Here is a 25,453-nt window from a genome sequence, read left to right as displayed (position 1 = left end):
ACCGATGGTGCTGAAGTGAACCATGGGACCTCATCCCATTACCAAGGCCCCTATAAAATTTTCTGCTGTCCATTTGGCCTGACAAGTACATCCAGAGGAAGAGGGCCTGTGGACGAGAGAAGCCAGGGTCAAGGCCCAGGCTGGGGGTGGGGTTGGAATTAATTTTCACCTTGATTCCCCTAATACCATACTCGATTCCTGCAAAGACACTGCAGCTAAAGGGAGTAATTCTGAATTATGTTTATACTGCCCCAGATTTTAGGCTTTGACATTCTTCTCATGAAAAATCTGAAGCCTATACTACTTGAAGTAAATGCAAACCCCAGCATGAGAATCGAACACGAGCAAGAAGTGAGTATTTTGAGTATCTCATTGAATATATTACCATCCAACCGAATGTTCCCACTCTCCTGTTGCTCCCTTGGCTAAATGAGATTCGACATTCTCAGATTTGCCCAGCAAAGTTCTGTTCAGGCCTACATGATTTCAATTTTGTTGAGCTCTGAACATCATCTATTAATATAAGATCCACCCGACCTATGGTAACTTCCCAGCATGCCATTCTCCACTTCTTACGATCTGCAAATGTAGAAGCAGTTGAGCCTTTCCATCAGTTTTGACATGAACTAATTAGTTAGCCTCAGGAGATGAACTAATTGAAATTCTACGAATATGATTTAGCCATGTCGACATGCTTGAACCACTAAGATAAATAGTACATTTAACAGTGGTTATCTTTTTCTCCCCCGCCCCATTCCCCCCGCCACTTAAGAATGCATAAAAAAGACTGGAAAGAAATACACCAACGATTAATACTGGGTTTTGTGGGGACTATATGGATTCTTTTAATTTTCTTCCCCTCTGCCCTCTTTCCAATTTTTCTACAACGAACACGTATCATTTTGATAATGAGAAACACATAGTGCTGTCTTTCCCCTTCATGTATTTTGTTGATTTGTTAAAGGAAACTGACATTTTTCAGGTAGACTAAAGGGAGCCTTTAGAGAATTCTAACAGTACAACCACTGGGGCTTGTGCTGGTGGTCAGTTGGTGCTGAACCACTCTCTCCACTGTAACATGGAATCCTTACCCTTCAAGCTCTCTCCAGGGGTGTTTGAGAATGTCCCCAGCCTTGTCGATGAAGAAGTGAAAGTGGCCGTCATCAGAGACACACTGCGTCTCATGGACCCATTTAAGAAGAAAAGAGAGAGCCAGTAAGTATTTTTTATATCATTTATTTCTATCAACTCTGCTTCCTATGTCCTAAGCAGGTAAGTTAAGTTCTTAAAACACGTTAACATTGGGAGTGAGGTTTATACCTTAAGCAGTCTAATAAATCATGGTTTCATCTATGAGTATCAGCCTCCAGATACGGTGACTCAAAGTCAGGTGATGGAGACCTACAACGTGACTCCAACACTTGGGGTTCAGTGGATGAATTTCTAGCGGACGGTTATCTGAGTCTGGAAAGTCTTCTCTAAAAACCCACTCTCCCCCAGTGATAGCATCTCCCCTCACTCACCATTGCCCACCTGGTGCTTCTCTCTGAAATCCTCAAGCACAGGGAGAGAGTACAAAATGCCGGAGGAGAGGGCCACAGGTAACTTGGACGTGGTAAGGATCGCTTCCTTTTAATTTTCTTCATGATGTTTGCATTCTTGCAGTATAAGCTTTTTGTTTCAAAACCTGCAGAACCAATTATTGAACTTGTGGCAGTTCTGTAATATTTACAACAGTTATAATTCTTCTCCATCCTACCCACCCAGTGGATGTTACACTGGGATATTGATGGGAGTATGTGTGCCCTGCCCCTCCCTCCATGGAATCAGCCCTGAAATGAATGACATTTCACTTGGGTATTTTGTTTGCTTTGTTTTGTTACCAAATTCCTGGCTTTCACAAAGTAAGTGTTGAGTGAATATCATTGTGCCTCTTTTAGGCAGAAAAATCAAAGACAAGCAATCCCAACAGCTCTCCTGGTACCCCCGACATATCAGATTGACTCATACGCTCCCAGACAAGTAAAGCACTTGTCAGCTATGGTTCAGGAACGTGAGGAACGCTGACTTCCCTAAGCAAGTGGTGTTTTGCAGGTTCCTCTACTGCAGCCCCTCACCAGCTGGGCTCAAGCCCACATATTGTTCGAATCACCCTGCAGTAGCGCCTCTCCCCTTGGCCGCACATTAGAACCATCTGGAGAGCTTTCATAAATACCAGTGCAAGCACCCACACATCTAGAGATGCTTTTAATTAGCCTGGGCTGGAGGCCTGGCCACAGAAATAGTTGAGGTTCCCTAGGTGATTCTATCATGCGGCCAAGGTTGAGAGCCACTGCCCTACAGGAAATGTCACTCGGAAGGAGCATTTGGCATATTCTGAGTCAGGCTGGATGGTGCCTGCTCGGCCCAGTTCTCTTCCAGCGCCTTCTTTGCTGTGTGAGGCACAGATCCACTGCCAGCCAGACTCGCTGAGAACGCTCACCTGTCATTCACGTGGGCCGATCCTGCCTCCACCGACTAGGGCTTCAAAGTGGTGGCATGTCAGGTCTGCAGAATCCTCAGAGCAGCCCATGGCAGCTGGGTAATGGGTCTACGCATACACGCATGCAGCTGCTATGTTTAGCCATCCCTGAGGAAAAGCAGTGGATTAATTGCAGTTTGGTCAGATGCATTGTGATATAACTCATCTCTCAAAAATCTACTCTCTAATGGTTATTGATCTCACCAGCAGAGCTTAGGTCTTGAGAGACCGTATTGCACTGCGGGGAGATTTTGGTGGCTCTCCACGCCACTGTGGCCCAGGGGGATACTTTTAAAGATGACCTTGACACATTAGCCTTCTGATTCCTTTGGTGGGAACAAGTTCAAAGGCCATTGTGTGGCCTGAGCTTTCTTAACCTCTGCCACCAAAACCAGGAAGAGAGGTAAGGGTGCTACTGTATTTTTCACATTAGATGGCCTCAACACATGATTAACTTCCTTTATCTGGTTCTAGTTGTTTTTCTTCACCAACACCTGGCATTCGGTATGATCCATATGAGCTGCAGATCTAAAATTTAAAAGCAATTTAAATGGGCCCAGGACCATTGGGAAGGATGGGAAAGGCATTTTACGACTTATCAAGTCATAAGTAGCAGCACCTCATTTTTAATTTAAAAAGCATCGACTTTTTTTGTTTTTTATTGGTAATCAGGAACAGTTAGAGCTTCAAGAACCTGACTTCAATTTTAATAGAAAGACGCTTCCACCTCACCCTTTCCTTACCTACAATAGGAGGGTGTATGTTAATAGCTAAATGTCATTTACTGATATTTTTCCTTAATTATACCATTTTTTTAAAAAAACCCAGCAATGATTGTCCATGAAAGAATTTTGTAATCTGTAAAGTGAATTTTTATGTAAAGAATTATTATCATCATTTTAATAGCTTTACCATACAGACAAAAAGGCTGAAATTATTCTCAACTCTTTTATGTAGAAATGTTTCAGTATAACGTGGAGAAGCACCATGTTTGTGCCCACAGATAATGCACAGTGCTGTAGTGCTGAATTGTGTGTTCCATTCTGGGTCCAGGTCACTCCCACTGCAGGAAGTGATGTCACATGGACTTCTAGGCTGGCAGTTAACTTTAGAAGCTGGAGTTTCTTGTGTTTGAATAGGATCCAACGTAAACAGTTGTAAACAAATGGTATCCTAGCCTTCCCCTTCAACTCCTTAGCAAAAGAGGGTCTGATGTGTCCTTCATCAGTTCTTTCTTGAGTACGCTTTGTCAGCAAGACTGTTGAAGTGGGCTTTCACTTTTCCTGCACAGGCTAAAGAAAAAAGGTCGATAGATGTCCTGTACTCCTCATATCTCTAAACCGCTCGGGGAAGGTGCAGAGGGGGGCCTTGGAAGGGCACCAGACACGTGTGTCCGTGTGTCATGCATCTTCACACACCCCGGAAGGGCAGGTAGGCTGGGGTCAGTTCTTTGGTGGGACTGAAAGCAGTCCTCGTGCCTTCCATGGTGAGAGGAACTCGCAACCCTGCTGAGACCCATCTTGCCATAGTTGATAGAACTTTCTCTTCAGCTGAAGAGACTGAGATTCAAATCCTGACCTTGTGGACGTACAGAGCTATTCTGAGCCCCAGTATCCTTTTCTATAAAATGGAATTAATGACATTTAAATGAAACAATGTGAAAGACTTTTACTATATAGTAGGGACTTAATAACGCTTGGTTTACTGCTCAACAATAAAATTATCTACTAGAATCTGAACAAACAAAAGGTAATGCTTGGTTACCATGATCTTTTCTGATATACTTAAAGCAGACTTTTGAGTTTAAAACCAATGACATATCCTAAACCCAAAGCTGTTAGATCACTGTGGACTAGACTTGACAGTGGAGCTGGCTGCCAGTGGAAAGTTTTGTTTCCAAGTAGCATGATGTCACTGGCCCAGGCAAATTTATTTGTTGGGTTAAGAGAAAATACATTTGGCCCCTGAAGGAATAAAATAGCTGTCATATGAGAGCTGTTTTGAACTATGATGACTTTTTGTAATATCTGGTGACTCTTGATTTACATACTAGGGTTCTTTGGAGGCACTGCAGGGACAGGGGAAGGGGGAGGCTAAAAGGGGAGGATTCTAGAACCATCATCTGTCTCTACACACACATATGGAGGTGAATTCACACCATATAAAAGTGGCATCTAGTACGTTCATGATGTTGTGCAACCATCACCGCTTTCTAGCTCCAAAATGTTTTGTTACCCCAAAAGGAAACCCTGCATCCATTAAGCAATCATTCCCCGTCCCCGCCTCCACCAGCCTACTTTCTGTCTCTGGATTTCCATATCCTGGATTCTTCATGTAAATGGAGTTTTTTGTGTCTGTCCTCTTTCACTTACCATGTTTTTGAGGTTCACCCATGGGGTAGCATGTATCAATATTTTGTTCCTTTTTAATGGCCAACTAATATTCCATTCTATGGATATACCACATTTTATTATCCATTTGTCACTTGATGGACATTTGGGTGGAAGTCATTTCTTTTTCAACCAGAGGGGAGCTGGGATGACCTATGTTATGTTTTGGCATTCTAGAGATTTCCTTTGAGAGGAAAGGATCTTTTCCGCTACAAGAAGTTTCTAAAACCTCTGGTTTAATCCAACCCCCTCATTTTATTGAAAGAAGCACAGACTATTAGAATTGGAAGGGACCTTAGAAACCATCATGCCAGCCAGCTCTCTGGTTCAAGAACGTCCCTCGCAAGCATCCCAGGCAGGGGAGAAGCGTGTGTCCTGACAAGGCACTGGACTTGGCATCAGCCAGGTCTGGGTTGAAGTCCTTAATCTCTGATCATTGCACTGTGAGCTTGGCCAAGTCGCTTTATTCTCTGACCTCATCTTTGAAATGGGGATCAAGGGATCTCCTTGGCTGGACTGTCACGGGCATCATGTGAAATGACACATATGAGAGACCCTCAGGACATCTGAGAGGATTAGACAAATGCTAGTTCTTAGGGTCACCATGTGGTCCATCAGGCTGCTTTAAAGTTACGCTGATGGTGAAACATAAGTCACCAGCTCCTGAAGCAGCTTATTTGAGTTGTGTACGTAATGATTCTGTCCGTCTGAATCGTACAACACAAAACTAAAATGAAGAAGGTGGGTCATTTGCTGAAGGAGGAAATCAGGGAAATCAACGGAAAATTTCCTCTATTCTCAAGGTATTTGGGGAGCCCAAGCCTTTCTTTGTAAACACTTCTATCAGAAGCAGAAGTGAATAAATTGCATTCCTCAGTTATTTTAAAAATGAGGTGATTATTCCATCAATTGATTAGTTTTTGGAAGGTCAGTTTACCCCCGGGGGAGCTATTTTACTAGTATTTTGCTCCTCTTCCTGTAGATGTTTCTGGTAACCACCTTCCTTTCTCAGGAATCATAACCCTTTAGGTCCCGGAGTAATATAAATAAAGCCAGGGACAGGCTTGGAGTAATCTGAGAGGACTTTCTTGATGCCACGCAGTGCCTGGGAGCTGGGGGCTAGACTGCTTGCCTCTTATTCAAAAGTGTACACTTGGAACATGACTTATGTAAGGCACAGAAGCCCCTTTTCCCACAGCACTGGTCCATGGTCCTCTCCCAGTTTCCCTTCCCTCCTACCGCCATGACAACCAGGTTTATGTGAAGGATGGAGTCAGCCTGCTGGGACAGCTTTGGCCCTAATTCAGAGACGTTTGTCCTCTGAAGGCTTCACTCTGACCTTGACTCCAAGTGTATCCCTTGGATCTTGTGCCATGTTCAGAACCAGTACATTAGGTGAATCCTCAAACTAGGTTGATTCTACATAGAATCTAGGATAAAGGCAAAACATTCTAAGAGAACAGAGATCAAGAAATCTCCCAGTGGTTCGGTTTCACCGCTGGGGGCTTATAGTTTGACCAAGGAATGTAACTCTGTCCTATCCTGAGGAAGAATATCAAAAACACATTAATTAGAGGTCTCCAAGCCCAGATCTCTGCCCCTTAAATTGGCAGTTATGTCCTGCTGAAATACCCTCAACGATAGAGAAGAGGGGTTCCTAAACTATCTAGGCTAAACATGCCTTTGTGAATGTAGAACATTATCTTTCTTACTTTCTGGAGTATTCTTCTGGAAACAGGCATTCTTTCAGGAGAATCATCCGACCACCGCGTGGATGGAATGGCCCATCCACGTGTGCACAGCTGACATTTTGTTGAAATTCTGGGGCTTTGTTGACCCCGCATGATTTCTTTGTGGCAAAACGCTACAGATGAGCACACCCTGACCCCAGGCACCTCTGAAGATTTCGCATAAATCAGGAAGGAGTCTGGGTCACAGAGAGATGAATATTTGTATATTCATTTGGGTTTCATTTTACACCATGCCAGCATTACAGATACTGATTATTTAGAGCATTTATTGAGCACTTACTGTGTGCCAGGGAGAAGACTACAGAAGTGAATTAGCTCACAGGCCAGTAATGGAGGCGAGACCCACACATAATATCTACGGGGTAGAAAGCACAAGGTGCCCTAGACATAAAGACAAAGTAACAAGGGAAAGATTATTCCCTGATAAGAAGAGTTAAAAAAAAAAAAAAAAACCCAAAAAACTGACAAGGAGGAGTGGCACTGGGCCTGAGGTTTAAAGGATGAGTAATATTCGGAACAGGCAAATGGATGGAAGGATTCCCCTGGTGGAGGACACAAAGGCACGGGGCTCTGTTGGGGAAACGTGAGGAGATGAGTCAGCTGGTGAGACAGGTGCATGAAGTAGATTATTGGAGAGAAGGTGCCAATGGGGACGTAGATGAAGACCCAGAGGCCAGAGGTGGGTGGCCTAGAGTAAATCAAAGCTTGTCTTCAACCTGAGTTGAAAACATGAAGGCCTTCGGGCTGTCTGTGATCCCTGAAGTGACACAAAATCTTACGTCTATGTGTATTTTACCTGGAGAGAAGGTCAGAAGTATCATCATATTTTCCAAAAGTTAAGAACCCAACAGCCCTATCATCATTAGAGGCTCCACGGAGCTAAAGCGATTTGCCCGGGGTTGGGGTGTCGCGGCTTCGGGATACATCCTACCCGCCGTACCCGGAAGGGCTTCACATTTCAGATGCCAGTCAGCAAACTAGAAAAATGTGTGCATTTTCACGTAAGAACAGACAGGAAATGACTAATGGTACACGCATTATGTTATGTGCATGAAATAAAACCAGACAGCTCTCTTCCATTCGAAAACGTTTAAGCGTTAAGTCAGAAGTAACCAGTAAAAGCCTCTTTTGCGTGCAGTTTGTTGAGCAGGAACCATTTCCTAGACTTATGGGGAAGGTGGATTTCCTGAGCTGATGTGAGAGTGTCGTTTCAGGGACCATTACACTGGAGCAGGGCCCCTCCGCCGGCAGGCAGGCCGGTTCGCCCTCTCACCAGGGTGCAGAGCAGATGGGAACTGAGGTGAGCATGTGGCCAGTCAGTCGGCATTTTGGGGAAACGGCAGAGCGGAATTCTGTGTGGGCCCTTCCAGAGTTATCCCAGGTAGTGATGGGGCAGCAAATGTGTTTGGAAATTTCCTCATGAGTTGCTCCAGTGAGCCTTAACTGTTCATGTGCTTTTAAATGAGGCGTTGTTAGCTTTTTGGAAGGAGGCATTGCGGTCTGGGCTTAGGATCAAGGTTTTGATACCAGTTCTACTGGGCCTCAGATAAGTCAGTATACTTCCCTGAGCCCAGTTTCCTCATCGGAAAAAAAAAACAACAAAAGCAGACAACCTCAAACAAGCAAAACAAGAGAAGAAAAGGGAATGATAGTAGCTGCTCTGCCTCTTTCACAAGGGACTGTTTGTTGAGTGCTTACTGTGTATGACACAGTGGTGTTTACCTTTATCCCCATTTTGTCCTCACAACAGCCATATGCACTAGGTGCTATTACTACTTCTGTTTTAAGAGGAGGATACTGAGGCCTAGAGAGGTTGAGTGACAGGCCCAAGACCACACCGGTTATAAGCAACAGACTGGGATTTAAAGCCAGGTGTGTCTAGCTCTTGCCTTGAGAGAGTGGCTGAGAAGGTATTTAGTGCACTAAGGAGACGTGCACACACAAGGCATTATCCTTATCGGGTTGGGTTCATGCCTTTGCCCAAACTCTAAGGCAGGGACTCATCCCTTTAGCTTCAATCACTGAACACGAGTGGGTGCTTATGAGTGATTGATCATCTCCTGTGAGGGCTCTGTGGCCAGCTAGGTGGCTAATTCATATTCAATAATCTTGAAACCCGTAATGAATAAAATGTAAGCCGGTGTACAGAGAACACCAGCTTAAAGCAGTATCTCCACGTGCCACAAGACAGAACAGGACCAGACAGAAAATTATTCGTATGCAGTTGTGAGTCCCAGACTGGGAACATGCTAGAAGTTCAGAAGAAGGCAGGCTGAGCCAAGGATGAGGTGGAATCGTAGGAAATTACTGATATTCGATCTTTTTTTAAATTTGACTTACAAGAGTGGCAATTTCCTATGATTCAACTAGTGGCTGGCCTGGAGTGGTCAAGGCAGCCTTCCTGAAGGAGGTGGGGCCGTCATCTGCTTGGGCTTGGTTCAGTGAGGAAGATAGAAATAAGCTTGGGGGAGGAAGGATGGAGGCAGGAAGCTGGGCCAAGGGGTTAGGCAGGGTGGGGGAGGACCGCCGATCATGCTTCCAAAATGGCGCTTGGGGCTGGAGAGGACAGATCCTGCTTCTCTGCTACATGCTTCTTCTTAACTTTTTTCTTATTGTAAAAGTGATATGTGCTCATTGTAGAAAAAAATGGAAAATACTGAAAACTGTGTAGCATGAAATAAAAATCTCCCTCAAATTCAACCACCCAGAGCTAATCATTATTAACTTTTTAGTTCATAAAAATGGTATCGTTTTCTGCTGTCTATATTGTTTTATAGTTGAGGCCATACGATCTGTATAATTTTTGTATGCGGTTTTTATTTTTCTCCATTTTATGCGACAGTGATTTCCCCTTCTTATTAACAGTTCTGTAAACATCATTTTCATCAATGGCTGGGACTCTGCCTCCGTATTGGTGAATGTTTAGATGATTTCCAGCATCTTGTGCTCAAAGCTCTGTGTGCTATTTAGAAGTCTGTCTTAGGCTAGAGAGAGCCCATGAGGAAGCAGGACTGGAGATGCACATGTGTTTTTAATGCACAGGAGGGACAGCAGAACGGTGAGCGTAGGGGCCCTGGAGTCGAATGCTTTGGGGTGAATCCTGGTGCTGCCACTTATAGCTGTAAGTGGTACAGAGTTTCCTCCCCTCTCTGTACTTTGGCTTCTTCATCCATAAAAGGGAGTTTGCAGTTGGATGTTTTTAAATCTGCAAAGCAATGAGATGTTCTTAATTTGGAAGGAGAGAAAATGCTGCTTATTCCTAAGGGAGTGTCTGTCGTGGGAAATGTCCAATATGAATGTAGTATTTAAACAAGTCAAACAATATATGTAACCTGGGGAGGTTTTTTTGTTTGTTTGTTTTGTTTTAAGGAAAAGAATGTGTGAAGGAGGAGGTGGTAAAGTAAGTGGGAATTGATCTCCAACAGCGACAGGTTGATCTTTGGCTTCCAGGATGGATTTTTTTTTTTTTTTAACATCTTTATTGGAGTATAACTGCTTTACAATGTTGTGTTAGTTTCTGCTGTACAGCAAAGTGAATCAGCTATATGTATACATATATCCCCACATCCCCGCCCTCTTGTGTCTCCCTCCCATCCCTCTAGGTGGACACAAAGCACCGAGCTGATCTCCCTGTGCTATGCGGCTGCTTCCCACTAGCTATCTGTTTTACATTTGGTAGTGTATATATGTCCATGCCACTCTCTCACTTCGTCCCAGCTTACTCTTCCCCCTCCCTGTGTCCTCAAGTCCATTCTCTACGTCTGCGTCTCTATTCCTGTCCTGCCCCTAGGTTCTTCAGAACCTTTTTTTTTGGATTCCATATATATGTGTTAGCATACGGTATTTGTTTTTCTCTTTCTGACTGACTTCACTCTGTATGACAGTCTCTACGTCCATCCACCTCACTACAAATAACTCAATTTCGCTTCTTTTTATGGCTGAGTAATATTCCATTGTATATATGTGCCACATCTTCTTTATCCATTCATCTGTCGACGGACACTTAGGTTGCTTCCATGTCCTGGCTATTGCAAGTAGAGCTGCAATGAACATTGTGGTACATGACTCTCTCTGAATTATGGTTTTCTTAGGGTATATGCCCAGTAGCGGGATTGCTGGGTCGTGTGGTAGTTCTATTTTTAGTTTTTTAAGGAACCTCCATACTGTTCTCCATAGTGTCAGGATGCATTTGATCTCCCTCTAATTATCTGCTAGATTAAAAGAAATGAAAGCTCAAAATCAAAGCTGGTTTTAGTAATCACTTGAAAGCCCCTGGTTATCACACCAAATGGTGGGCAATATTCTCCAGCTGCTTTCTTTCCTTTCCTTTTTATTCAATTTCCATTTTTTCCCTTTCCTTTTTAAGCAGCAGAAGAGCCCTTTGCAACTCTCATCACAGAGGCTGATGTGAGGGGGGAAGAAGGTGGAATTTGAAGGTTCAGAGTGGTAGGATCCGCCCCCAAGTTCATCCTCCGCTAGGTGCTCACATCACAGCGTGAGAATCAGCGGGGAGCTGGCTGCTCAGTGTGTGCACTTCCTGTCGCCGTGGAGCCTTCATTTGATTGGAGAGGCTCTCTTTCTTCCTCCAGACTGTCCAGGCCTCTGCAGCACCAGAAGCTGCTAACACATGCGTGAATGAACTCGTGCACACATGCGTGGATGGGCTTGTTATGTGTGGGTCCTGGGCTGGGTCAGGGATGACTGTACATCTCTGTGGGGTGCAGGGTGCAGTGGGAGCACCAGCTCAGCAAGGTGAGCAGGACGGAGGCAGTGAGAGAGGCCTCAGCAGAGAAAATGAGTCCCTTGAGGGCCTGAAGGCAAGACAGAGCCCTGGGCTCTCAAAGCACAGAAAGAACTCCAGCCGGGTTGTTCATACAAGCTACAAGCTGGAGACAATCTAACTGTCCACCAACAGAAAAATGCACTGATCCTGGGTATTCACTCACGGGAAGACTCTATGTCAATGGGAAATGCGTGAATACTGTACCTCTGCGCATTGATATTCAAGTTGAGGAAAAGAAGCAAATCATAAAAGAATATCTACAGTATGGTTCCAACTCACGACAGGCAAAACTAAACTTTGTTTTATAGAGACGTAACCCTACAAAAGCAAGGAAGAATGATCAGAGAGTTTAAGATGTTTACTTCCGGACGGGGCTGGAGAGAGGGTGCGGCGAGGGGCACAGGTGGGTGGTTGAGATCCTGGCTGTGTTCTGTTAACCCAGGTGGTGGAGGCACAAGTATTAGAATTATTCTTTAAATGTATGCACCTGTTTTATACACCCTTCTGTATGCGTGGTGTACCACAAATTTACAGGTAAAACGAAGAAGTCCCAGGTGGCAAGATTATAGTGCGTAAGCAGGGAGGGTGTCAGGAGACAGGGCCAGGGGCTGCAGGATCTAATGGCTTAGTCCAGGCATTTTGCTTTTCATCCTAAAAGCAATGGACAACTTTTTTTTTTTAATTGAAGTGTAGTTGATTTACAATATTGTGTTAGTTTCAGTTGTACAGCAAAGTGATTCGGTTATACATACGTATACGTATATATCTATATCCTTTTTTTGGATTTTTTTCCATTATAGTTTATTACAAAGATACTGAATATAGTTCCCTGTGCTATACAGTAAATCCTTGTTGTTATCTATTTTATATATGGTAGTGTGCATCTGTTAATCCCAACCATGGAAAAGTTTTAAATAGCAGGGTGACATGATGAGATTTATGTTTTAAAAAGATCTCTTTGGCTGCAGCGTGAAAACCAAACTGCCAGGGAGGATGCGGAGGCAGCTAAGAGGTGTGAGAGAGATGGTGGCTGTGTGGGTTAGGTGGTTAAGAATCCGCCAATGCAGGGGACACGGGTTTGAGCCCTGGTCCGGGAAGATCCCACATGCCGCGGAGCAACTAAACCCGTGCGCCGCAACTACTGAGCCTGCGCTCTAGAGCCCGCGAGCCACAACAACTGAGCCTGCGCACCTAGAGCCCGTGCTCCGCAACAAGAGAAGCCACTGCAATGAGAAGCCCGCACACCGCAATAAAGAGTAGCCCCGCTCGCCACAACTAGAGAAAGCCCGCATGCAGCAACGAAGACCCAATGCAGCCAAAAACAAAAACAAAAAAAGAGGCATTTAGGAGGATGGGTGGATAGGACTTGGGGATGTGTTGGATATGAGAGGTGAGGGTGAAGGAGGGGTCAAGAAAGGGGCCGGTTTAGCAACTGGGGGGTGCCAGGGAGCCCTGGGGACGTAGCAGCTTTGGGGGGACGTGATGCAGGGTCATGAGACCTCCAGGTATACTGTCTGCTAGGTAGCTGGGTAAGTGGACTGGGGCCTTACGAGGGGGTGGGGCCGTTATGGGGATAGCTGTTCCCTAGAGTAGACTGGCACGTCCACATGGGCACACCCGACACTTGTCTGTCAAGTGATTTCAATGGCAGCTGTGGTGAAGTGGGGTGAGCCGGGGCAGGAGGTCTGGGTTCAGATCCTGACTCTGCCGGTCTTTCTGACCTTCTTTAACTCCGTTCCCGGCATCCAGCTCACAGAGCTCCGCCCTGCTTGCGGGCTCAGTTGCTGGACACAGAAACATCCTGTCTTTAAGGCATCTTTTACAACTCATCACGCCGTCTTAATTTATTTTTTGGCTTTTGGAGCCGTGCATGTGCCTTGGTGTCCTTCGCGAGCACTTGGCCCCATGCCCTGGCGTGAAGGGTGATGGAGGAGGTAAGCTCGGGGGAGGGCAGGCAGGGAGGACCTCTCTGCAGCACCTGCTTCACGGGGCTTCCCCAGTCAGCCTCCCCTTCTACTGGTTAACATTGCCATTGTCACCTCCACACCTGTTCAGTGCTCTGCAGCTCACAGAGTCGTTTCAGAGCCAGTGGGGCATGCACAGTAGGCAGGGTACGAGTCATTACCCCATTTTACAGGCAAGGAAACCAAGACTCAGAGAAACAATGGGACATTCCACAGGCTTGGGGTTCTTGGACTCTACACATGACAAGAGGTTGCCAGTGATGGGAATGTTTGTCTGTTTGTGCAAATCTACCAGCCAAGGCCTCAGATAGGTCGTATTTCTGCACATCATGACTTCTTTAGGTGCCGTAAGGGATCGAGACTGGGATCTGTCCTCAGAAGCCTGATTAGGAAGTAGTTCTGGACACCTTCTGCTGGGAGGAGAGAGTGAGAGAGAATAAAAGAGCCCAGGGGATGGCATTACCATTTTTAGCTTGAAAGGCGGTTATGTGGAGAGGGGATAAACTCTCTGCAGGCCCCAATGGGCAGAACAAGGAAACATGACTGCAATTTGCAGAGAGATTTAAGCTCAAGTAAAGGAAGGAAAAAGAAAATCACCACCACCTTACTTTGCCTGAAATGATAATGGTTGACTCGTAGTAGTAGTAGTGAGTAGTGAGTTCCACGTAGCTGGAAGTATTCAAGCCAAGACTAAATGGCCGCATGTAGGGAAGGAGCACCAGCTCTGGGATCAAACAGACACGGGTTCAGTGCCTGGTCGCATGACCTTGGACAGGTCACCTGAGTCCCGGTTCCCTCATCTGCACAGGGATGTTGGTGCAGGTTCATTGTGAGGATCAAATAGGGGCCAAAGCAGATCTCTGGGCACACTCATTCTACAAGTAGCTCTGGAGTCCCAGAGGTGCATGACGTCTGTTGTCTGGCTTAATCGTCACCAGTTTGCGTGCAGGCCTGTCTCTAACATTTGTGGGGCCTGAGAAAGAGAACACATGGAGGTCCCAACTTCCTGCCAGCCCGCCTCCTCTTCCCACCCCTGACTCCATCCACCTCTGCAAGGCACGGGCACCTGAATCACCTGGGGGGTTTGTTAAGGCCCAGATGGCTGAGTCCCAGCCCCAGAGTTTCTGATTCATCTGCATTTCTAGCAGGGTGCCAGGTAATACCAACGCTGCTGGTCCAGGCCCAACACGACACTTTACGAACCACTTGCCTGCCTGTCCCAGGTCTTGGGTCTGTCCCGAACCACTTGAGGACTCAGAGCAGTGGCCCCTCAGCCCCTGCTGGGGTTTGGCACCATGGGGGTGGAGCAGTCAGTAGGACTCATCCTTATACAAAAGAGATGGACATGCCCCTGGTGAAGGCAGCCACTGGAGGTAATTTGCCAATAACACAGAGACAGGAGCCCCCAACTTAACATAACTCTACTCACAGGTGTCACGTACATTGCACGCGATCACAGGACTGAGAAAGCCAAACAGGGCCGCTTCATAAATGCATGTTTTTATTAATCTGTTTCCCTTCCCTGCCTTTCTGTGCGGGTTTCTCAAGACAAGTAAAATATTAAATGATTGTAAAATCTAACCTTTAAGGCAAAATCACACCCTTTTATAACAATGCTTCTAATGAGGGAAAACGTTGCATTATTCTTTTCGTCTCTTCATTCTCTTCCAGCTCGTTTGCAGGCAAAGTCCTAGATGGTTTCTGAATTTTGACTCAGCCTTTCTCTACAAGAGAAGAAGTGGTGGGGAAAATTTCTTCTCTAGGCAACAGCAACATTTCTGTCTCGTTGGTTTGGTTTTGCACTGTAACGTGACAGCTTGTGGGGCTGCTAATTCGAACTTAGGCCCTTCTAGGAATGCATCGTTCATGAGCAGTAAATTTATCAGGTTGCAGGTTTTAGCCATTTAATTATTAAAAATGGGAATGCTTCCTTGCCTCATGAATATTTTAAAATGGAGCAACAGACAAATTGTGTTTCACTCCCAAATTTCATTGTAGTTTGGAACCACTTCATATTTCAGCCTTTCAGCCTTATCCGATTGCCCCGAAGCTGTGAGCTCGATTTTTCTTCAGGGAATTTGGTAGCAGAGTTACTTTGTTCCAAATCATGAAGTCTGAGACTTTTATAGGGAACAGGTTGTCTTAGCATCATTTAGTTTGTCCTTGCATCTATAAACGTCCTTGCATCTATAAACGTCCTTGCTGGAAATAGAACTTGAAGCAATACTTTCTATAAAGCGTGCGCAGCGTTGTATAGTGGAAAAGACAAAGGATTCAGGAATCCAGAGGGCCTGGGTTTGAATCCTGAGTCTTCTCTTGCTCTGTGAAATGTAGCGCAGTCACTTCTCAAAGTCTCAGTTTCTTCATCTGTAAAATGTGAAATAATAGCAATGCCTACTTAACAGGATGACTGTGATCATGAAATGAATTAAAGTACTTAAACACATAGCATAATGCCTGGACATGTTAGGCATTCAATAAGTGATAGTTACTTTATAATTATCCTTACTGTTGTTATTCTATAAAGTGCCTATCACAGTGCTGAGCACGTAGGCATTCAATAAATGCTATTAGCATTATCATTATTATAATTCTTACAGGTGCATATAGATTAAAAATACAGTTTTCCACCATGCGAGTTACATGTGTTTTACTTTTTAAGATATTTGAGCCAACAGGAATTTGTATAAGTAAATGGACAGCCTAATGAACTTTAGCAAGACTGAGGTAGATCAACGGTGCTCATATAAATAGTTTAATCAAGATAACCCCTGATGCAAAACGTTTGTTCAATTTGTGCCTCAAAATGAAAGCGGGTTCCCATAGATTTTCAGGAACTTCTCCTCTTTGCTGTGCACGGGTTTGGGAACGTTAAATAAGAACAGTCTTCCCATGGAAGGGCAGCTCTGACCGTGGGAGATGACCTGGGCTGGTGGTCAGGGTCCTGGGCCTCACTCTGAGCTTGACCTTGGGCAAGTCCCCACACTTCTCTGGGCCGTGGTTTGTTCATCTCTAGAATCTGTGGTGTGAGAATGCTGCACTTCTCTAAGCGCATGTGATTTATTCCCTTTAAAAAGAGGGATATAGAAAAAGGGAGATTTCATCCTTTAAAATCCCTTAGACTCTGCCCATCTTACCAGTTGCTTTTAAACCACTAGGTATTAGGTGCCAGATATTTGAGGGTGGCTTAACTGGAAGCTGTGTTTATTATCTGGAGACTGTCAGAAAACACTAAATGTGTTTTTTGACAGTCTCTCACCATCCAGCTACTTGCTTCCAACCAGAACGATTTGCTTTTCCACTGCATTCAGAAGAGACACTTTAGGGCTTCCCTGGTGGCGCAGTGGTTGGGAGTCCGCCTGCCGATGCGGGGGACGCGGGTTCGTGCCCCGGTCCGGGAGGATCCCATGTGCCGCGGAGCGGCTGGGCCCGTGAGCCGTGGCCGCTGAGCCTGCATGTCCAGAGCCTGTGCTCCGCAACAGGAGGGGCCACAGCAGTGAGAGGCCCAAGTACCACAAAAAAAAAAAAAAAAAAAAAAAAAAAGAGACACTTTAGTCCTGGTTACAAACGTTAGTTTGAAGAAGAGGAACAGCATTGTGTTTCTAAAAGTACTTGTGATACCGAAGGCCATTTTTTGTTGCTGTTCTAATCTGGGTGCTTTGTGAGGGTGACAGTACCTGTCTCTGCATTTATTCTCTGCCCAAGTTCAGTTCTAGCATGTTTGAAATTGGGGAGCCAGTGCTTATAATCAGGCGGTAGAATGGTGCTCATCTCTGTGCTGAGTTATTGTAGAAGTGGCCCAGTGTCTCCCAGTTGTTTGTGGGCAACTTTTCCTCTGGTCTCAGAAGCCTGTTGACGTGGCCCATGATAGCACAACAGTGTGAACGCATGGCATCGGAGAGGCAGACACACAAGTGTCACTGCAGGCCACAAAACATAAGAAAGGGAAGGCAGGCTGGAGTGGCAGACCTGGGTCCTAGGTTGGCTCTGATGTTGACTCGCTCCTCCTCGTGGAGCCTGTGGACGCCAAGGTAATTCAGTGTGGCTCCTCCGCACAGCTCTGTCACCTGGCCTTTCTTCATTCCTTCACCGAGGGTCTTGGGCTTGATTGCTGAGGACCCTTTCTGTTCCAACATTCTGTTGTCTCAATTATCGACAATAACAGTAATAAGTCTCAGGCTTGTTATTTAGGTAGAATTCTGGCAGCAGGTAAATCTCTGGATGAGTTCCAAGTTATAGATGGCTCCAAAAAGTGTGCTTAGTTTTTGAGCTTGGTTATTCCCCACATAAGGTTTATTGTTGGCTTTTTCTTTTTCTTTTTTTTGGAGGCGGGTCTCCATAAACTGATTCTTGACTCCTTAGTAGTTGAGAAATGCTTTGGTTTTTTTAAATTTTTATTTGTATTGAAGTATGGTTTAATTACGATGTTGTGTTCGTTGCAAGTGTACAGCAAAGTGATTCAGCTATATATATACTTATTATTTATCAGATTCTTTTCCATTATAGGTTATTACAAGATCCTGAATATAGTTCCCTGCTCTATACAGTAGGTTCTTGTTGGTTTTCTATTTTACATGTAGTAGTGTGTATCTGTTAATCCCAAACTCCTAATTTATCCCTCCCCTGCCCCTTTCCCCTTTGGCAACCATAAGTTTGTTTTCAAAGTCTGTGAGTCTATTTCTGTTTTGTACTTAAGTTCATTTTTTTAGATTCCACATATAAGTGATACCATGTGGTATTTTTCCTCCTCTATCTGACTTACTTCACTTAGTGTGATAATCTCCAGGTCTATCCATGTTGCTGCAAATGGCATTATTTCATTCTCTTTTATGGCTGAGTAGTATTCCATTGTATCTATGTACCACAACTTCTTCATCCATCCATGTGTCAGTGGGCATTTAGGTTGCTTCCATGTCTTGGCTATTGTAAACAGTGCTGCTATGAACACTGGGGTACATGTATCTTTTCAAATTCGAGTTTTTGTCTTCTCTGGGTATAGGCCCAGGAGTGGGATTGCTGGATCATATGGTAACTCTACTTTTAGTTTTTTAAGGAATCTCTATACTGTTCTCCATAGTGGCTGCACCAATTTACATTCCCCCAACAGGGTAGGAGGGTTCCCTTTTCTCCACACCCTCTCCAGCATTTATTATTTGTAGACTTTTTGATGATGGCCATGAGAAATGCTTTGGTTAATTCTCTATTCCAGGCCCTTCGTGACATTCAAATTGCTTTATGTATTATCTCAGAATTGGTAGGGGCACGGCATTTTCTTGATTTATGGTGTTGTCATTTGAGGTTGGGTTTTCTCTTTCGGTTTGTTTCACATTTGGGTTATTTTTGGTGGTGTCACCCCTTTCTCCCATTTTTCTCTTCCTTAAACTATGGGTCCTAATCTGAAGCAAAGGAATTACATTCATACAGCAAATAATGTTTTGGGCTGTTTATCGCATACGTGCCGACATTCATGCTGTCTTTTCTTTAGGAAAGAGCTCAGTGTTTCTCCGAGCTTTATCTGTAAAATGAGAATCACAATCATGAGAACCCTTGAAGGAGGCTCCGCTCTACCTAAATTCTGAATTAATTGAGAATAAGACAGAGGAGTAAAGAGCGTGAGGGCCGAAACATCACCTTCATCATGGAAGAGGTGATGTTGAGAACGTGTCTTATGTCCGTGGGCAAGTGAGCCTCCTGATGCTGAATCCAGAGTGAGACTCGTACAGGATTGGGGAACCAGCCCCAGCCCCTGGTGAGAGCAGCAGAACCGTTCTCCCGAGAGGAAGGGAGGAAGCACTGAGCTGCTTCCACCTGGTTTCTCCTTCCAAATACGTGCCATTTAATTTCCTCCGGGGAGTAGAGCAAGGGTGGGGCAGCGAGAGGCCAAAAGTATTACCCTAAGTCACTCCTGTCACATGGAAGGAAACACCAGGTGTGGGAAAACAGTGCCTCCCCAGCTTCCCTGCCCCCCCCAAATAAAAACAATCACATTTACCTCACAGAAAGCAGAGGAGCAGGGGTGAAAAGAACAAACTTTGGAATCTGACAGACCCAGGTTTCCAACCCTAGTTTCCACTGACAGCCTGTGTGATCCTAGATGAATCCCTCCACCTGGCTAAACCTCACCTGTCAAATAGGAGTGATGCCAGGTCGTTGTGAACGTTAAGCCAGACAATGCGCTAGAACGCCAGGTACATGATAAGTGCTCACGAAAAAGTAGAAAGGCAAAAGAGAAGACTTAACCGTCCTTTGTCAATTATACAATTATCCACAGATATAAAAAAGTATTATCGTTGATGGTGGTGGTGTTAGTGTAGTACCGGATCCCACTTGCTATGCGACACTCTTAGTGCTCCCGATTTAGGCTGATTGAAATAGGCTGGGGTACCGGGTGGCTTGTTATGCATCTCTTTTCACTCAGCTCTTACAAAGCAGGCCCACAAGCCAGAAAGAAAGAAGAAATTAAATTAACGAGAAGCTTCCATGCAGCAGAATGACCATCCCTCTGACTTCAGCTATTTTTGTAGATCCTCCTGGAAGCCGTCATGTAATTCTGTAGCAGCCATTAGAAAGTATTCACTCCTTTTAATTTATGCTGAAAAATCATTAGTGGGAATTTGACACAGGCCTGGAGTGTTCTCAAGCCCATATTCCGCCGTCAGGCTTCGAGGGACAGCTCCCTTTTGCTTCGAGCCCTTGAAGTGCACACGGGAAAAAAACCAGGGAGCGTCGGGGAGACTTGTAGTTTCACCCTGCCTCCTTCTCTGTCCTCCTCTGTCCTCCCCTGTCATCATCATCCACGTCACATCCACTGAGTGTTACATGGCCAGCTACTTCCTTGTTTACTTTTGACTATAACTCTAGGAGGTTTTTATTATCTGCGCTTTACGGGTACCACGTTTGCCCACCGACTTGGGCAGGGTCGGGATTTGGAGCAGGCGTGGCTCATTCCAGAGCCCATGGTCTCTTCCTCGGATCCCTTGGTGACAACCTCAAACCTGGAAGGAGGCTTTGGAGAGGCCCTTGCAGCTTCCGCATCACGGACCCTGGGCAGGAGCCAGCAGAGTGCCCTCCTTTTCCTGGCGACTATTATTGCTAAGATCTAGCACAGCCTCATTTCTGGTTTTGTTTAAATAGCATTTGTTTTTCTCCCCGGACCAGGGAGCGCTTGAGGATCGTTGTGGGGAGCGTGCTGTCTGGAAGGCCCGTGTCGCACCCTCTGTCCTCGGGGCAGGCCCTTTCCTCTGCTCTGGTGGAGAAAGCAAACCCTCTGGCACCAGGTGTGAGGATGAATCATTGTGTTTCATTCAATTCTAAAGGAATTTATGCGCCACTACCCTTTGCCAGGCCCAGGGGTGGGAATGAAACAGTAGCACCCATCTCGTGTGGCTGAGTGATGTGGGCAACAGTGGCTGGTGCCCGGGGACCCTCGGGGAGAGCAGCCGGTGTGGTTATCAGTACGGACCAGCTCGGGGCCTTGGGAGCTCCCGGGGCGGTGGGGCCAGGAAGGACACCTGCACATATGATTCCAGCACCGTTTGGTGACAGCAACGGCACAGGGCACAGGCTGAGAAGAGGTTGGCTGGATGGGAAAGGGTGGAGATCAGGTCGGGGAAGGGTCTATAGCTTTGTCAGTTCGGGAAGCCACGCAGCCTGGGGCACAGGAGGCTTGGGGAAGACTGGTGACCATCCTGACTCGTGGGAACGTCCTTTCAGGGGGGCAGCGCATTTATTCAGTAGGGCTCCGGAGGGAAGAGCTAAGACTGACAGAATGTACCAGGAGGCTAGACCTTGGATAAATCTTAGCAAAAGCTTTTTAATAGTCAGGGTTTTCTAAAGTGGAACAGGGCTGCTCGGGACCCTGCTCTCTGTCGTGGAAGGGCCCACGCAGAGCCAAGTAAGACAGGAGGTAGAGGAGAGGGTCTAGGCTTTGGTGGCAGAGACCCAGATTGGAACTAAACCTGTACACTTGCTGTGTGACCCCAGGCGGGTCCCTTGCCTCGTCTGAATCTCCGTTTTGTGCAGCGATCCGATGACAAGTGTGAAAGCGCCCGATGAACTGTGAAACACTGTGCAAAATGTTAGCTGTGCTCCTGTGGCTTCATGGCAGTTACTGGTGAACATGTCTTACTCGTCTCCTAATGGTGAAATGTGTGTTGATTGAATTCATTCATGTACAAATTATTTCCCCCCTAAAACCGGCCCTGGAACTTGAATTGGCATCTTATCCTTAAAGCCTAGTACATAGTAGGCACCAACTTAAAATGTGTTGAGTGAATGAATGAAGGAGAGATTAAATATGTTAATTACTGCTACCTATGTGGTCATCGTTGGGCTACGCACGCTACATAAATCTCATTTAATCCTAAGCACAGTCTTTTGAAATGGCCCCAGAAGACACAGTATCCAACTCAGGACTGTAATGGTGATGGTGGCATTGGATGGGAGGCTAGCCTAGCTGGCCTGTGCATCATTCTCACCCGTGAGATTCCACATTTCTGGGGCAGCTACCCTCTCGGTGAGAGACGTTTAGCCCCATGACCGGGCTGGGCATGTGTCCATTTGGACCCCAGACAGCCCTCAGCTTGCATGATTAGGTCCCACTCTTGCTTCTGTACCATGTTGTCTGCACTAACTTCCTGCAGGCAGTGGGGGACCCAGAAAGCAGTGCCCCACTGACTCCTGGGTGGTCCTGCAGTGTCACCCACTCAGGAATGGTCGAACCCACTCCAAAGGATGTGGCAGCCCCAGGGGTGCGGATTCTGCAATCCTGAGCATCATTGTGAGGAGCGGTGGTGGTTCTGCCTCTTCCTAGCTCTACGACTTTGGGCAAGTTGCCCTTCAAGCCTCAGTTTCTGTATCTGTAAACCAGGAGGATACCTACCTCATACAGTTAAGGATCATCGTTCAATGCTTGTTTAGTCCAGTGCCAGGCGATGGCAGGGCTCAGAGCGTGGCGTAGCATCACTGTCATCAAGTGACTGTTTGATCTCTCAGACACGGTAGATGCCCCGGATGGTCAGTTGCTACCGCCTATAATTACTGTAACTTGCCGAGTTATAGAAACAGACCTCAGTGGATAGAAAACTCCATCAGTGGAATACTCAGGTGCACGGTTTGGGGGCAGATATTAAATAAACAAAGACCAGAACTTAAGTCAGCGACAGTTCCCTTCTTGCCAGAAGTATTTCCTTTTCTCAGCACAGGTAGACCTTGGAGATACTGCAGGTTCGGTTCCAGACCACCAAAATAAAGTGAATATCGCAATAAAGCGAGTCACACAAATGTTTTGGTTTCCCAGTGCATGTAAAAGTTACCTTTACATTATACTGTAGTCTATTAAGAGTGCAATAGCATTATGTCTTTAAAAACAATGCATATACCTTAATTAAAAATACTTTATTGGGCTCCCCTGGTGGCGCAGTGGTTGAGAATCCGCCTGCCGAGGCAGGGGACACGGGTTCCTGCCCCAGTCCAGGAGGATCCCACATGCCGCGGAGCGGCTGGGCCCGTGAGGCATGGCTGCTGGACCTGCGCGTCCGGAGCCTGTGCTCCGCAACGGGAGAGGCCACAACAGTGAGAGGCCCGCGTACAGCGGAAAAAAAAAAAAAAAAAAAAAGGAGAAAATACTTTATTGCTACGCTTTTCTTTTACCTAAGGATTAAATAATTACATGGGATAGGACTTGACACGTGATCGTCGTTCCGTAAATGTCTGTTCTAGTACCATGTATGAAACGGACTAGCTCAGTGCCTGGCTGCAAAAGCAGGCACTCAGTGAACAGGAGCTTCCTTTATTCCTTTTCAACTTACAATCTCCTTCATCCTCTACAAGCATCGTATTAGCATAATGAGGCTTTATAGCTATTGAGCAGTGCTGATAGAGGAACACGCTGTGAGGGGAAAATGCCGCGCATCTTTGTTCAGTGGGGACCACGTGCAGCTGAGCTCAGCCGTGGTGGCAGGAGACCACGCGGGGGCAGGTAACTTCTGTTCACCCCTCCCGTTATTCCTTAATAGGAGCCTCCAATCCAGCGTTCCAATATTGGAAGTCCGCATACCCAGCAGCTGAGGCAGAAACAGGGCTGCTGGATGGATGGCTCGTTTCAGAGAACGTTTCCTGTTGCGCCGTCACTGGCGGAGACAGGGAGCACCTTCAGATGCCTGGTTCCGCTTAAACTTTCCTTCCACTGCCCCTGAGTCCAGGGCGCCCAGCGCATAGCAGCATGCAGAATGCATCAGTACCCAGGTGGCGTCTGAATAAAAATTCCAGATGGATGTTTTCCACACACTTGAGGTTTGTCTCTTCAAACTCAAAAACTTTTTCAATTTTAACTGTTTGGATTTGAAATCCTTACAAAACGCTTGCTTCCTGAAATCGAAAGAACATAATTTCACATTTTTTTCCCCCTCTTTTCTTGGTGCTTTGGAATTGAGGGGTGCCGTGAACTGGCTCTCAAAAACCAGAATGGAACAAAACTCCCAGTGTTAGCGTTTGCCTATTTCCGTGGTGTAAGTATTCCTACTATTACTCGTTTCAAGCTGACGATGGTTTGTGACAAGCAGCTTGGGAGATTCCTGAGATCTGAGCTCCCCACTGCAGGGGGCCGCGTGGCGGGGAGTGAGGGCACAGGCCTCAGGCCTGGGAGGGCCTGGCTTTCATCCTGATTTTTCCCAGTTGACAGCTGGGTTACCCGGGAAAGGCTACCGAACCCGAGTTTCTTCATATGAACTGAGGTGAAAATGACCAACCCAGGGCAATGGTGAGCACTCGACAAGGCGGCATAGGTCACAGGTCCCAAACCCCAGTGCTCTGGGGACCAAGCTGGTGACATGGTGACCACAGTAGGCTGGCGGGCACTTGAGCAAACACCTGAAACAGTGGTTCTCAAGCTTGGCTGGGGAACTTACCTGTGCCTGGGCCCCACCTCAGACCAATTAAACCAGAATGTCTGGGGGAGCCAGTAAGTGGAATGTTGTTATAATTTCTAGAAATTCCACAGGGAGATCAATTCCCATGACAGGACTTGCTCATCACGGTGTTAATCGTGGACTACTTTCTGTAAAGGACTTAGACGTTGACTTCTAAAATAATTTCCTCTCCAATTTTACCCTAAATGGAAACATTATACTCAGGGTGAGTTTGGGGAAATTCTAAGTATAGTTTGATAGGGATGGAGGGGGCGGGATGTATAGGAAGCAGAGGGGATGAGGTAGAATGGTTGGCAGTGGTTGGATTATAAAGGGCCTTGAATGCCAGGCCAAGGAGGTTTTGATTTGCCCTGTGGGCAGAGGGGAAGACCCTGCAGACACATCAGGGGAGGGGCAGTCATGAGAGGCATTCATGGTTGGCCCATTGAACAGATCAGCTCAAATCACTCATCCTTCAGAGCGGTCCCCCTGCCACCGCTGCGCCCCCATCTTGTGTTCCTGCCCTTTCTCCACTTGCATAATTTACCTTTAATTATTTCTTTCATGATTTTCACAGTCCAAACGGGCAGGGATGGGCTGATGCAGGGTGGAATTAACTCCTGGGACCTCAGAAGACCTCCTTCGTTCCTCTTATTAACTTGAGTATTTTTCAGAGAAGAGTTTATTAAAAGAGATCATCTGGGGTTTGTTTTCAGCTGCATTTTCCAGAGAGAGCATGGCCAGTGACTGCCCTTGAACCTGATTCCCGTCTACTAGTGTGCGCACTAGTGAAAGCAGGTGTCGCTCAGAGTTTAGGGAGCAACGGTGTCTAATTAGTTGCTTGTTAAACCACAGGCCTCCAGGTCGGGCTGCTAACATTACTAGTTTTTCAATGAGGAAACCCTGATGGTAATTTTTTTTTCACCCTGAACACAAGCATATCTGGTTCTTTGCTGCCACATTTTTCTGAGACTGTTGTCAGATTGTTGTTGTCACTGTTACGTGTTAACTATTACTATTTATGGCACCAGGGGCGGAGCTGGGTGCTCTGCAAATATTATTGTCTTGTTGAATTCTCACAGGATCTCTGCAGACACTGTTTTCCCAGAAGAGGAAATTCTGGTCTCCAAGAGCTGA

At 46.0% G+C, this 25,453-nt stretch overlaps 1 protein-coding gene across 5 annotated transcripts in view; it reads left to right on the top strand.

Moving 5' to 3' along the window:
- The window catches only part of TTLL11 (tubulin tyrosine ligase like 11), a 269,679-nt gene that overhangs the window by 107,138 nt on the left and 137,088 nt on the right, over positions 1–25,453 (top strand). For all 5 annotated transcript variants that reach the window (XM_089913702.1, XM_089913700.1, XM_022578815.3 and 2 more), the window contains 2 exons: positions 256–351; positions 1,100–1,215. In XM_089913702.1, the coding sequence (XP_089769828.1) occupies positions 256–351; positions 1,100–1,215 (212 nt within the window). The remainder of the gene's footprint in view (positions 1–255; positions 352–1,099; positions 1,216–25,453) is intronic.

This window comes from Delphinapterus leucas, chromosome 6 (assembly GCF_059928025.1).
Source record: "Delphinapterus leucas isolate spDelLeu-1000000601 "Yukka" chromosome 6, BTC_Dleu_Yukka2, whole genome shotgun sequence".
Classification (NCBI taxonomy): domain Eukaryota; kingdom Metazoa; phylum Chordata; class Mammalia; order Artiodactyla; family Monodontidae; genus Delphinapterus; species Delphinapterus leucas.
Note: the sequence above shows the minus strand (reverse complement) of the source record. Positions and strands in the feature narration are given on the sequence as shown.